General features: G+C 54.9%; 1 protein-coding gene across 1 annotated transcript in view; it reads left to right on the top strand.

Annotated features, from left to right (window-relative positions):
- The window catches only part of mybpc2a (myosin binding protein Ca), a 97,964-nt gene that overhangs the window by 27,512 nt on the left and 56,177 nt on the right, over positions 1 to 14,275 (top strand). Inside the window, exons 7-12 of the mRNA XM_072492268.1 lie at positions 1,183 to 1,331; positions 3,338 to 3,455; positions 6,353 to 6,398; positions 9,091 to 9,147; positions 12,264 to 12,433; positions 13,763 to 13,895. Of these exons, the coding sequence (XP_072348369.1) occupies positions 1,183 to 1,331; positions 3,338 to 3,455; positions 6,353 to 6,398; positions 9,091 to 9,147; positions 12,264 to 12,433; positions 13,763 to 13,895 (673 nt within the window). The remainder of the gene's footprint in view (positions 1 to 1,182; positions 1,332 to 3,337; positions 3,456 to 6,352; positions 6,399 to 9,090; positions 9,148 to 12,263; positions 12,434 to 13,762; positions 13,896 to 14,275) is intronic.

Genomic DNA, 14,275 nt, shown 5'->3' on the forward strand with positions numbered 1-14,275 from the left:
GTACAGGGATAGAGAAGGCCAAAGCCATGGTGGGGTCTGAACAGGAGAATCAAAATTTTACAATTGAAACGTTGCCAGATTGCTGAGGAGACTGAAAGTCCCAGCATGCATTGCCCATCCCTAATTGCCTTTGCGAAGGTGGTGGTGAGCGGCCTTTAGACCCAGGGAATTCCTACAGTGCAGAAAGAGGCCATTCAGCCCACTGAGTCTGCACTGTTGCTTCGAAAGAGCACCCTACCTAGGCCCTACCTAGGCCCACTCACCTGCCCTATCCCTATAACCCCACCTAACCTTTGGACTCTAAGGGGCAATTTAGTCTGGCCAATCCACCTAACCTGCCCATCTTTGGACTGTGAGAGGCCTTGAACATGCTGCAGTCCACGTGGTGTAGGTACACCCAGTGTGCTGTTAGGGAGGGAGTTCCAGGATTTCGCCCCAGCGACAATGAAGGGACGGCCGATATATTTCCAAGTCAGGGTGGTGAGTGACTTGGTGGGGAACGTTCAGGTTGTGGGGTTCCAAGTGTGGTAGGGGTCACGAGTTTGGAAGGTTCTGTCCAAGGAGCCTTGTTGAGTTGCTGCTGTGCATTTGCAGATGGTGTACACTTTGCGTCGGTGGCGGAGGGAGTGAATGTTGAAGGTGGTGGATGGGGTGCCGATCTGGAGTGGCCGCTTTGTCCTGGATGGCACCGAGCTTCTCGAGTGTTGGGCCAGTGGGTTTGGTTGTGAGCCACAATGTGGACGGTGGACATTGGGATGCGCTCGAATGTACGGGGAAGAGCGGGGTGGGGGAGGGGATTATGCGAGTCTGACCAGGAGAGCTCTGGAATGGTCGGATTTGGAGGTAACGTAATCCCAAACAATGATTTCAGCAGCAGAGAGTCTATGGCAGGGGTAGAATCACACCAGATTCTGGTCGTGGAAGTGGGTGGTCTTTTTGATGGGAAATGTATGGGGTCGGGAGCTAAGCTCCAGGCCAAATAGGATGCCGGGATTGCGAGGATAAAATTGGAAGCCGACCGTAAACGTTTGTGGGATTGTCAATCTCTTTTGGATTTCTGACGGTGTTGCAGAGGCTTGCAGGGGGGGTGGGAAGTGGGGGGACGGGGACGGGGACGAGGACGAGGGGAGGGTGAGATGAAGGGGAGGGATTGACTGATGCTTTCTGATTTTGGATTGACAGGCGATACGGTCTCGTTGATCGCGAAGGTTGATTCCAGCAGTCTTGTGAAGAAACCCGCCATCAAGTGGTTTAAGGGAAAATGGATGGATCTGGGGAGCAAGGCTGGGAAGGTGTACCAGTTCAAGGAGGAGTACGACAGCAAGACAAAGGTGAGGCAGCAACTTCAGACAGGATAGGACGGCTCCACCTGGCGGGCGTCATTCTCCGACCCCCCGCCGGGTCGGAGAATGGCCGTTGGCCGCCGTGAATCCCGCCCCCGCCCCCGCCGAAGTCTCCGCTCCCGGAGATTGGGCGGGGCGGGAATCCAGCCGCGCCGGTTGGCGGGACCCCCCGCTGGATTCTCCGGCCCGGATGGGCCGAAGTCCCGCCCAGAAACTGCCTGTCCCGCCGACGTAAATCAAACCTGGTATTTACCAGCGGGACCAGGCAGCGTGGGCGGGCTCCGGGGTCCTGGGGGGGGGCGCGGGGCGATCTGACCCCGGGGGGTGCCCCCACGGTGGCCTGGCCCGCGATCGGGGCCCACCGATCTGTGGGCGGGCCTGTGCCGCGGGGGCACTCTTTCCCTTCCGCCTCCGCTACGGCCTCCACCATGGCGGAGGCGGAAGAGACTCTCCCCACTGCGCATGCGCGGGAAACAGACAGCGGCCGCTGATGCTCCCGCGCATGCGCGGGGAAACTGACAGCGGCCGCTGACGCTCCCGCGCATGCGCCGCATTTCCGCGCCAGCTGGCGGGGCAACAAACGCCATTTCCGCCAGCTGGCGGGGCGGAAATCCCTCCGGCGTCGGCCTAGCCCCTCAATGTTGGGGCTAGGCCGCCAAAGATGCGGAGACATCCGCACCTTTTTGCCGGCGCGATGCCCGTCTGATTTGCGCCGGCTTTGGCGCCAGTCGGCGGGCATCCCGCCGTTGGGGGAGAATTTCGCCCGGCTGGTCTGGCAGTTCAGCAGTTGAAGTTCACATCCCAGAAAAAGGCCACTTGTGTTACCGCGCTGGCCATTTCCCGACCTCCAGTCGAGAAGGTTGCCTCGTAGGGACCCGGCGTTGACAATTTCACCTGGTTAAGCTGCTCACCTTATTTAAAAATTAATTTTAGAGTGCCCGATTCATTTTTTCCAATGAAGGGGCAATTTAGCGTGGCCAACCCACCTCGCCGGCACATCTTTGGGTTGTGGGGGCAAAACCCACGCAGACACGGGGAGAATGTGTAAACTCCACACGGACAGTGACCCAGAGCAGGGATCGAACCTGGGACCTCGGCGCCGTGAGGCAGCAACGCTAACCACCGTGCCATCGTGCTTAGTTGCTCACCTGATGTGTATCAGACCTTCTTTTCCCGTAACAGCCTCCCCGAACAGGCGCCGGAATGTGGCGACTAGGGGCTTTTCACAGTAACTTCACTTGAAGCCTACTTGTGACAATAAGCGATTTTCATTTCATTAATCTCACAGTTATTGGGGAAAAAAAGTATTAGGTGGCAGTGGTTGGCACGGCTGCCTCATGGCGCTGAGGTCCCGGGTTCGATCCCGGCTCCGGCTCACTGTCCGTGTGGAGTTTGCACATTCTCCCCGTGTCTGCATGGGTCTCACTCCCACAGCCCATAGATGTGCAGGGTAGGTGGATTGCCCCTAAATTAGGGGGGGGGGGGGGGGAAACGTACAAGTTATATAAAACTTGTAATACCTTGGGGAAACTTTTACAGCCGATGAAGTGAGTCACTTTTGTAATTTTGAAAAATGTATTTACGGGGCTTGGGCGTCGCTGTCCTGTATTTATTGCCTGTCCCTAATTGCCCTTGAGAAGGTGGTGGGTGAGCTGTCACCCATGAATCGCTGCAGTCCCTGAGGTGCAGGTAGAGTAAGAGTAAAGTAAAGTCGCCATAGTCGAACAAGGCTTCTCGGTGCCATCAGGCAGCCGTGCTAACCCCTGCGCCTCCGTGCCGCCCGCGACGTCTTGCGTTAAACGCTGACTCCGAGGTTACTAAGTAAAGCCAGACAGGCGAGTCCAGCCAGTGTAGACGAGGATTGGGGTGGGGGAGGGTGGGGGGGGGGGGGGGGGGGGGGGGGGGGCGGAGGGGTGGGGGGGGGGGTGCGTGGTGAATGGGCAGCCACTGGACCAATCAGTCAAGACGATGGATGACAAACTGTCTCTCCGCAGGTTTACACCTTTGAGATGAAGATAACTAAAGTTGATAAGACTGTCGCAGGTGGTTACAGGTGTGAGGTGACCTCGAAAGACGAGTTCGACAGCGTGGCTTTTGACATCTCGGTCGAAGGTAGGAAGCACGTTTTCTCAGATAAACCTGTCCCGATTATACGGTCGGTGGGAGCACTCAGTGCTGGGTAGTACTCTTAACTCTGGGTCAAAGGGCACTGGGTTCACGTCTTGAGCCCTAAACCCGTGGTAACACCTGCTGCGACCTTGTGCTGTGCTGTGTGGTGGTGTTTGTGTTGCTGATTTAGGAGATCAGTCTTTACCGTAAATTTTTTTCTGAGTTGTAGCATCTGGATTGCTTCTTCAATCTCCAGTGCTATTCTAGCCTAATCTAATTCACTGTTTCTTTCAAGGAATAGACTCCTGGTACCATGTGGTGTACTTTGTGTTGCTCATTTAGGATGGTAGGCGTAGTTTTCCACAAAGACCACAGTTAAAGCTTTTACTTAAACAAAGCTATGATTTTATTTACACTACTAAACTCGGTTTCAACACTTATAATAATAATAATCTTTATTGTCACAAGTAGGCTTACATTAACACTGCAATGAAATTACTGTGAAAAGCCCCTAGTCGCCACATTCTGGCACCTGTTCGGGTACACTGAGGGAGAATTCAGAATGTCCAAATGACTTAACAGCACATTTTTGGGACTTTTGGGAGGAAACCGGAGCACCCGGAGGAAACCCACGCAGCCACGGGGAGAACGTGCAAACTCCGCACAGACAGTGACCAAACTGGGAATCGAACTTCGGACCCTGGCGCTGTGAAGCAACAGTGCTAACGGCTGTGCCACCATGCCGCCCACTGAGTCCTAAAGAATACAGGATTGATCAATAACGCATCTACTGCTAATCTCACTACTCTCATAAACTATAATCTAAGGGCAGCACGGTTGCCCAGTGGTTAGCACTGGGACTACGGCACTGAGGACCGAATCCCGGCCCTGGGTCACTGTCCGTGTGGAGTTTGCACATTCTCCCCGTGTCTGTGTGGGTTTCGCCCCCACAACCCAAAATGTGTGGGGCAGGTGGATTGGCCACGCTAAATTGCCCCTTAATTGGAAAAAAATTAGTTGGGTACTCTAACTTGATAAACAAAACAAAAAGCTATAATCTAACCTACTCACACTAACTGCTCTATGACCATCACTAGCTATCTCCTGCATACACTTCTCCCCTATGGTCTAGCATCACTGATTTATATAGTTGTATCTGCAGCTCCCTCTAGTGTCCACTCTCGACACTACATTAACCCTTGTAAAGCTGATAGTTCTGATAATGCCACATCCTACATAGTCGGAAGTGCTGTTTGTCCTTCAGATGAGATGTTAAAATGAGGTCCTGACTACCTAGTGTTGTGGTGATGGTGGGTGCCGAAGACTCTGTGATACTAATTCGCAAGTGAGATGGGAAAAGCCATTCTACCCACCTTAATTCTTCCGTCCTGAAAGATCGCAAACATTGCTCCCCCCCCCCCCCCCCACAAGATTCCGTAAGATCCAACTCCCCATTTTAGTTTTCTCATTCCCCCTTCCCCGATTTGCGAATCCGTTTCACAAAGAAAGGTCTTCAGGAATAGGAGGAGGCCTTTCGGCCCCTCGAGACTGCTGTGCCCCGATCGTGGCCGATTGATTGTGGTCTCAACTCCACTTTCCTGTCTTCACCCGACCCCCCCCCCCCACTCCAGCCATAACGCGTAACTCACTGTAAATCAAACCGTCCGCATCTCTGTGGGAGAGAATTTCAAAGACACTTTGCGAGTAAAAATAAATTCTTCTCATTCCAGTCTCAAAAGGGAGATTCCTTGGACGGGATTCTCCGACCCCCCAGAGAATCGCTGGGGGAGGCGGCGTGAATCCGGCCCCACCGCTCCGACGCCGGCTGCCGGATTCTCTGGGGGCGGGGATCGCGCCGCGCCGGTCGGGGGCCGTTGGCAGTGGCCCACCCGGCAATTCTCCGGTCCCCTAATGTGCCGAGCGGCGGCCCGTTTTCGGCCAGTCCCGCCACGACAGACCCTGTGTAATTCACGCCGGCGGGACCTGGCTCTGAGGGCGGCCTGCGGAGTTCTCAGGGGGGGGGGGGGGGATCCGGCCCCGGGGGAGGCCCCCACGGTGGCCTGGCCCGCGATCGGGGCCTACTGATCTGCGGGCGGGCCTGTGCCGTGGGGGCACTCTTTCCCCCCGCGCTGGCCTGTGTAAGGCTCCGTCATGGCCGGCGCGGGGAAGAAACCCGCTGCGCATGCGCTGGGATCACGCTAGCGGTTCTGGGAACACGCTGGCGCTCCTGCGCCAACTTGCTCCAGCCGGCGGAGGCCCTTCGCCGCCGGTTGGCCCGGCGCCAATCACTCCAGCGCCGGCCTAGCCCCCTCTCCTTGTATATCATAGAATCCCTACAGTGCAGAAGGAGGCCATTCGGCCCAATGATTCTGCACCGACCCTTCGAATGACCATTTACACTCCCCCGCCCTATCCCCGTAAACCACAACCCAATCTGCACATCTTTGGACTGTGGGAGGAAACCGGAGCACCCGGAGGAAACCCACGCTCACACGGGACGAACGTGCAAACTACACACAGAGGGCGGAATTGAACCCGGGGTCCCTGGCTCTGTGAGGCAGCAGTGCTAACTCACTGTTCCACGGCGACGCTATGAGGCGGGTGTGTTGAGCGGGGAGGGTGCCAGTAAAGACCTTAATATTCATGGCCCTGTACCCTGCTCAGAGTAAAATACTGGAACTGCGGATGCATGCCATCAATAGCCATTAGGCTGCTCAATTCCCTATATTTTACACTCACTTACTTGACCTCAAAGCTGCCAAACTTCCTGGGACCGTTAAATAGGAGCAAGTCGTCTGTACATGTATCCGTTCCGCTGTACCTTCCTTAAGATTCAATTCACCGCGTGTCTGATTATTCCTGTGCTGTCTTCATTTAAATCTTCATTCATTTCTCCACAGCGTCAATTGAGGACTCTGGCAATCTTCTGACAGCGTTCAAACGGACGTAAGTAATCTCTTCCTTTCTCCACTTGTTTGCACCCTTGTCCGCCCTGTGACATTTGTTGGCCGTCCCTCGTCGCCTTTGAGCTGAGTGGCTTGCGAGGCCATTTGCCAAAGTCGACCGCTGTGGGTGTGGAGGAGAAGGCCGGAGCAGATCAGGATGGCAAGATTTAATGCAGGGCATTCACGGACGAGATGGGTTTTTTACGACAGTCGACAATGGTTTCATGGCCATCGCTAGCCTCTTAACTCAAGGTTTTTATTGAATTCAAATTTCACCATCTGCCAAGGTGGGATTCGAACCCGGGCCCCCGAGCGTTATGCTAGGTCCCGGGATTACTAGTCCAGTTACAATACCACTGCACCACCGCCTCCCCATTGGACACCAGCATTTCATTTGCACTTTTAAAAAAACTGAATTTAAATTCTTAAGCTGCCGTTGTACAAACTGGATTTGCTTTCTGCACATTAAAATGGTCTACTGAGGTTAGCACTGTTGCTTCACAGCTCCGGGGTCCCAGGTTCGATTCCCGGCTTGGGTCACTGTCCGTGCGGAGTCTGCGCATTCTCCCCGTGTCTGCGTGGGTTTCCTCCGGGTGCTCCGGTTTCCTCCCACAAGTCCACAAAGATGTGCAGGCTAGGTGGATTGGCCGCGCTAAATTGCCCTTAGTGTCCAAAAAAAGGTTAGGAGGGGTTATGGGAATAGGGTGGAGGTGTGGGGATAGGGGGGAGGTATGGGCTTAGGTAGGGTGCTCTTTCCAAGGGCCGGTGCAAACACGATGGGCTGAATGGCCTCCTTCTGCACTGTAGATTCTATGGTTCTACGGTACAGTAACCATTCACCTACTGTACTAGTTTGCAGTTCCAGGGACCCTTTGTTATCTCTGCCTGCCTCAGGCCAAATGGTGCACGTTAGCCAGTTAGTCAACCTTGGAGGGCGTCATGGGTGAACCTGATCCAGGACTTTCCGCACTGGCCAATGAAGGGTGGGCCTATGGTCGAAGGGGGTTTGGGACAACATGGTCGGCGAAACCGCACCTCTGTACGATTTGCCTATCAGGAAAGACTGAACATGCTGAAGCACTTTTCCCCACATAGAGGGTAGGCCGAGAGCTGACCCGAGTGAGGTGTTTACATTTACACAAGGACTTAATGACGTTAGGCATAGAGAAGATGTTTCCACTTGCGGACACCCCAGAACCGGAACCACCAATCATAGAATCCCGACAGTGCAGAAGGAGGCCATTCGGCCCATCGAGTCTGCACCGACCCTTCGAAAGGCCACCCTAACTCGGCCTGATTCCCCACCCTATTCTTGCAACTCCACCCTAAGGGGCAATTTAGCATGGCCAATCCATCTAACCTGCACCCCTCCTTGTCCCATTCCTGCAACCCCATCGAACCATTTGGACACGAGGGGGGAATTTAGCGTGGCCAACCCAGCTAACCTGCGCACCTTCGGACTGTGGGAGGAAACCGGAGCACCCGGAGGAAACCCGCCCAGACACGGGGAGAACGTGCAAACTCCACACAGCCAGTCACCCAAGGTTGGAATCGAACCTGGGTCTCTGGCGGTTAGCACTGCTGCCTCACAGTGTCATGGACCCGGGTTCAATTCCGGCCTCTGGTGACTGTGTGGAGTTTGCACGTTCTCCCCGTGTCTGGGCGGCTTTGCTCCGGGCGCTCTGCTTTCCTCCCACAGTCCAAAGATGCGCGGGTTAGGTGGATTGGCCGTGATAAATTGCCCCCCTCGTGTCCAAAAGGTTCGATGGGGTTGTGGGAATGGGGCAAGGAGGGGGTCCTGGGTAGGGTGCTCCCTCAGGGGGTTGCTGAAGCCTCAATGGGCTGAATAGCCTCTTTCTGCACTGCGGGGATTCTATGATAAATGATTAAACGTTTTCTCGTTGTGAAATATTCGTCGTGTATTAAATGTGTGTAATGTTATTCATGGGGGGTTACGGTTAGTGAACAAGCCTGCTTTCAAGCTTGCGACCCACTGAGACGAAGGAGGACCACTCACGCTGGATTCCCCATCACTGCCTTAAAGGAAATCTAGAAAAACATATGAGGGAGAAGGGATGGAGGTCATAATCGTAGAATAAGAAATAGCAAATTTAAAACAGATTTGAGGAAAACTGCTCGCCCCTAAAGGGTTGTGAATCTGTGGAATTCGCTACCCCACAATGCGGTGGGTGCTGGGCCGGTGAGTAAATTTAAGGAGGAGTTAGACAGATTTTTAATTGGTAATGGGTTGAAGGGTTATGGAGAACGGGCAGGACGGGGGAGTTGAGGCCAGGATGGGATCAGCCATGATCACACTGAAGGTGTGTAGGCTCGTGAGGCTAAATTGCCGCCTCCCGCTCCGAGGTCATGTGTTCTCGGGAGGAGATGCTCTGGCTGATTTCGCCATCCAGCTCTTGGTCTGTTACATTGCAGGTAGCAGGTGAGCAACATGTCAGCCATGATCGAATGGCGGAGCAGGCTCGATGGGCCCAATGGCCTGGTTCTGCTCCCATATCTTTCTGAACTTATGAATGGGGTAGGATACGAGCATGGCCCAGATGGGGCAAGGACCTGTCTCAGTAAATCTTTCGTCAGTGTTTGCATCTGCGAAAGAAGAGTCAAGGGAGGGAATATCTGAACATGATAGAACAAGACGTTTATTGCTGATAGACCATGTTTTCATCTCGCTGTAGGGCTGGAGCTGGCGACGATGCCGGAGAACTGGATTTCAGTGGATTGCTGAAGAAACGGTAAGGGAGGAGTCGATTATGTTTTGTAAATGTACGATCACGCACATCATAAGCATCAACTTGACTCAGTTGGGCCGACCGCTCTTGAGTCAGAAGCCGTAGGTCCAAGACTTGAGAGGTCGATGGCCTATCCAGGCGGACACTAGCGCAGCATTGATGGAGCGCTGCGTTATCGGATGTCCTGCCCTCAGACACCCGTTCTCGGGATGCCCCAGCGTTTGTTGCCCATCCCTAACTGGCCCCCCCTTGGGAAGGTGGTGGTGAGCTGCTGCCTTCAACCCGCTGCGGCCCCCCCTGGTGTCGGCGCACCCACAGTGCTGTTAGGGAGGGAGTGCCGGGCCTTTGACCCTTCGACAGTGAAGGAACGGCTGATGTATTTCTGGATGGTGAGTGACTTGGAGGGGGGCCCTCCAGGCGGTGGGCTTCCCCTGCAGGTGACAGCGTCCTTCTGGGTGGTTTTTGGAAGGTGCAATCGAGGGAGCCTTGGCGAGTTGCCGCAGCGCATCATGTAGGTGCTACACACGGCTGCCGCGATACATCGGTGGTGGAGGGGGAGAATGTTAATCGTGGTGGTTGGGGGAGGGGCCAATCATGCTCTCTCCTGGATGGTGTTGAGCTTTTTAAAAAAAAAAAAATTTTTTATTAAGGTTTTCATAAAATATCAATAACAAAATGAAAAAAGAACCCAACAGGGTTAAGTACAAGTCTAGAAAAGCAACCCTCCCTACCCCCTCCCTCTGTACATAAATAATAAATTAACATTAACACCCCGACTTAACACAACAGGTATATACACCCCCTCAGACCCTCCAGTGTAAATAACAAAAACAAAAATAAAGTCCCCCCCCCCCCCCCCCCCCCCCCGAGTCGCTGCTGCCATTGACCAATGTCTACCGTTCTGCCAGGAAGTCTAAGAACGGTTGCCACCGCCTAAAGAACCCTTGTTCCGACCCTCTCAAGGCGACATTCACCCTCTCCAATTTAATAAACCCTGCCATATCGCTGATCCAGGATTCCACGCTTGGGGGCCTCACATTCTTCCACTGAAGGAGAATCCTTCGCCGGGCTACCAGGGACACAAAGGCCAGAATACCGGCCTCTTTCGCCACCTGCACTCCCGGCTCCACTGCGACCCCAAATATTGCGAGCCCCCAGCCCGGTTTGACCCTGGATCCTACCACTCTCGACACCATCCTCGCTACGCCCTTCCAAATTACTCCAGCGCACCTGCCGCCTGGCAAACGCCCTTACCTGTAAGTACCTGAAGGTGTTCCCCGGGGGGAGCCCGTACTTCTCCTCCAGCTCACCCAGGCTCACGAACTTCCCGTCCACAAACAGGTCCCCCAACCTTCGTATCCCTGCCCTGTGCCACCCCGAAAACCCTCCATCTGTTCTCCCTGGGACGAACCGGTGGTTCCCCCGAATTGGGGTCCACACCGAGGCCCCAACTTTCCCCCTGTGCCGCCTCCACTGCCCCCAGATTTTGAGGGCAGCCACCACCACCGGGCTCGTGGTATACCTCCTTGGAGGGAGCGGCAGTGGCGCCGTTGCCAGCGCCTCCAGACTCGTACCCACACAGGACGCCGTCTCCAGCCTCTTCCATGCAGCCCCTTCCCCCTCCATCACCCACTTGCGCACCATCGCCGCATTGGCAGCCCAGTAGTACCCACAGAGGTTGGGCAGCGCTAGCCCCCCTCTATCTCTACTCCGCTCCAGGAACACCCTTCTCACCCTCGGAGTCCCTCGAGCCCACACAAACCCCATTATACTTCTCTGTTGACCCGCCTAAAGAAGGCCTTCGGGATAAGAACGGGGAGGCACTGGAACAGGAACAAAAACCTTGGGAGCGCCGTCATCTTGAGTGACTGCACCCTACCCGCCAAGGACAGTGGCAACGCGTCCCACCTCTTGAACTCCTCCTCCATTTGCTCCACCAGCCTTGTGAAATTCAGACTATACAGGGCCCCCCAGCTCCTGGCCACCTGGACCCCCAGATACCTGAAGCTCCTCTCCGCCCTTTTTAGTGGGAGCTCGCCAATCCCCCTCGCCTGGTCCCCTGGGTGAACCACGAACAACTCGCTCTTCCCCATGTTGAGCTGGTACCCTGAGAAATCCCCGGACTCCCTGAGGATCCTCATTACCTCCGGCATTCCCCCCACCGGGTCCACCACATATAGCAGCAAGTCGTCCGCATAGAGCGACACCCTATGCTCCTCCCCACCCCGCACCAACCCCCTCCAGTTCCTCGACTCCCTCAGTGCCATAGCCAGGGGTTCAATCGCCAGTGCGAAGAGCAGGGGGGACAGGGGACGCCCCTGTCTCGTCCCTCGGTGCAACCGAAAGTACTCCGACCTCCTCCTGTTTGTGGCCACACTCGCCATCGGGACCTCATACAACAGCCTAGCCCACCTGACAAACCCCTCCCCAAACCCGAACCTCTTCAGCACCTCCCACAGGTACCCCACTCTACCCTATCGAAGGCCTTCTCAGCGTCCATCGCCACCACAATCTCCGCCTCCCCCTCCCTCGCCGGCATCATGATTACGTTCAAAAGCCTCCGCACATTCGCATTCAACTGCCTCCCCTTCACGAACCCCGTCTGGTCTTCGTGGATGATCTGCGGCACCCAGTCCTTAATCCTCGTGGCTAAGACCTTCGCCAGCACCTTGGCATCTACATTTAGCAATGAGGTGTTGAGCTTCTTGAGTGTTGTTGGAGCTGCACTCATCCAGGCAAGTGGGGAGTATTCCATCACACTCCTACCTCGTGCCTTGTAGATGGTGGACAGGCTTTGGGAAGTCAGGAGGTGAGTTACTCACCACAGAAGTCCTGACCTCTGACCTGTTACCACTTTATTTATATGGCTGGTTTCGGGTCAATGGTAACCCGCAGGATGTTGACAGAGATGTTGAACCGAGATCCACCCATATATCGACAGCCCTCTTGTAAAACAAAAAGAACGATTTTCATTTAGATGTCGTCCATTCATGATCTCAGGATGTCCCGCAGTGCTCCATGGGCAATGACGTGTCGGTGATTTTGGGCGGTGGCAAGGGCAGAGGTCAAGGTCTGGGTGGCCGCTTGACATCCCCAGCTTCTTGTCGTTTTTGAAACAGGGAAGTCAAATCAGCGGCACCTCCGACCGAAGAGGTTGACGTCTGGGAAATCCTGAAATTGGCCAAGCCGTGTGACTACGAGAAGATTGCGTTTGAGTACGGCATCACCGATCTGCGGGGCATGTTGAAGAGACTGAAGAAGAAAAAAAGGGTGGAGAAGAAGAGTGAATGTGAGTGAATCGTAGACCCCCAACCTGAGGTGGGAGGGTGAGGAAGGTGGGGGGGAGGGGGAGGCTACGTTTTTTTTGGGGGGAGGGGAATTTGGGGGGCAGTGGGTTGGGGAGTGGCCAATTGGGGGGTTGGGGAGGGGGTGTTTGGGGGAGGGGAGGTGGACTGGGGGTGGGGGTGCGTGGGGGGGGATGGCGGAGGAGTGTTTGGGGGTGTGTGGGAGGGGAAGGTGGGTGGGTGGGGTGCATGGGGGGGGAAAGCTTGAAGGTGGGGCGGTGAAGGAGGGGTATGGTGGGAGAGGGAGGTGGGGGGGTGGTGGGGAGCGGGGGTGATGTGGCTTGGGGGAGAGTGGGTGGGCTGCGAGGGAGGAGGTTGGTGGTGGCTGGGCGGGGGGTGAGAGGCGGTGATGGCGGGGGGCTGCAGGGTGGTGCGGGGAGGGGTTGTTGTGGGCAAGGGGGGGAGAGGAGATGGTGTTAGTGCAAAATGGGTAGGTGGGCAGGCACAGCCACAGGCTCAATTACAGCAGAGAGGGAGGCCATTCAGCCCATCATGTCATGAACCTTGACAGTGTGGTGTCTCAATTTTATAAAGTGGTTGATGCCAGATGTCTAATGCACCTGCCTAATTCCAGCCACCAGCTCCTGTTAATTGGGTTATGAGGCAAATGGGACTCCAATTGTAGGCCAAAACTGCACGCATTCTGCCAAATTCCCCGGGCAATGGAGCCAGCTAGGTCCGGCCATGCATTAGGTCCCCCACCAATCCACCAGTCCCCCTCCAAACCGCTGGCCACCTCCCCGCCCCCGCCCTCTGCCACCGCCAGGCCTACCTCGCTCCGCCACCTTCCTTGCCTCAATCTTCCTTTCCGGCCCCGAGCGGCTTAGCCGCCAAGCTCAAGAAAGGCCGGTGCCTCAAAATGGCGGTGGGGGAGGTGCAAGTTGAGGGGGGGGGGGGCGGGGTGGAAACGGGACCTCTGTCCCACCCGTGTAACCCCAAAATCGACCCTCCAAAACTTTATGTCAAAGTCAATGGCTCCTTTTTTGGGGACTGTCTTAACAGCAAGGGTACAGAAACCTTCAGCTAGAAATGAAATGAAAATCGCTTATTGTCACAAGTAGGCTTCAATGAAGTTACTGTGAAAAGCCCCTAGTCGCCACATTCCGGCGCCTGTTCGGGGAGGCTGGTACGGGAATTGAACCGTGCTGCTGGCCTGCTTTGGTCTGCTTTCAGAGCCAGCGATTTAGCCCTGTGCTGAACTGCACCTGACTCAAAAATTACTTAATTAATTGATATTTTCGTTTTTCTCCCCCTTTTACATTGGCATTGCCCAGCATTTGGTAAGCGGCTGGAGAGCGCCTATCAGGTAGACAAAGGGGGCAAAATCCGAATGTCTATTGAGCTGTCAGGGCCCAACCTGGATGTGAAATGGTTGAAGAATGGAAAGGAGATTAGACCCAGTGGCAGGTACGTTTGTAAGGAAAATATTTTTGCGCTGCCAACTGAGAAACCTTGTGGAGGGCTTGCATTTCTTGCCCAATTTAGAGCTCTACTCCCCATTGCAATTCTTGTTTCGACGTTTCACAATGGGGGAAACGCCCCCCTTCCCCACCCCACCATTTCAACATTTGCCTGTCACTTTAATTGACCTCCCGCCATTAGGTGGCGATGTACTGCAATTCCTCAAGTTCACTGATCATCTTGTTCCACCATTCTGATTTTTTGTTTTGGATTTTAGGGGCATTTGAAACTCAATTTCCGGGTCCCTGACCTGATCTTTAAGACATCAGCGTTGGCTGCTAACGTTGGCCCATACACAGGCACCCGATCTTGATTTCAGGCCGAGA

The sequence above is a fragment of the Scyliorhinus torazame genome, chromosome 29, assembly GCF_047496885.1.
Source record: "Scyliorhinus torazame isolate Kashiwa2021f chromosome 29, sScyTor2.1, whole genome shotgun sequence".
NCBI lineage: Eukaryota > Metazoa > Chordata > Chondrichthyes > Carcharhiniformes > Scyliorhinidae > Scyliorhinus > Scyliorhinus torazame.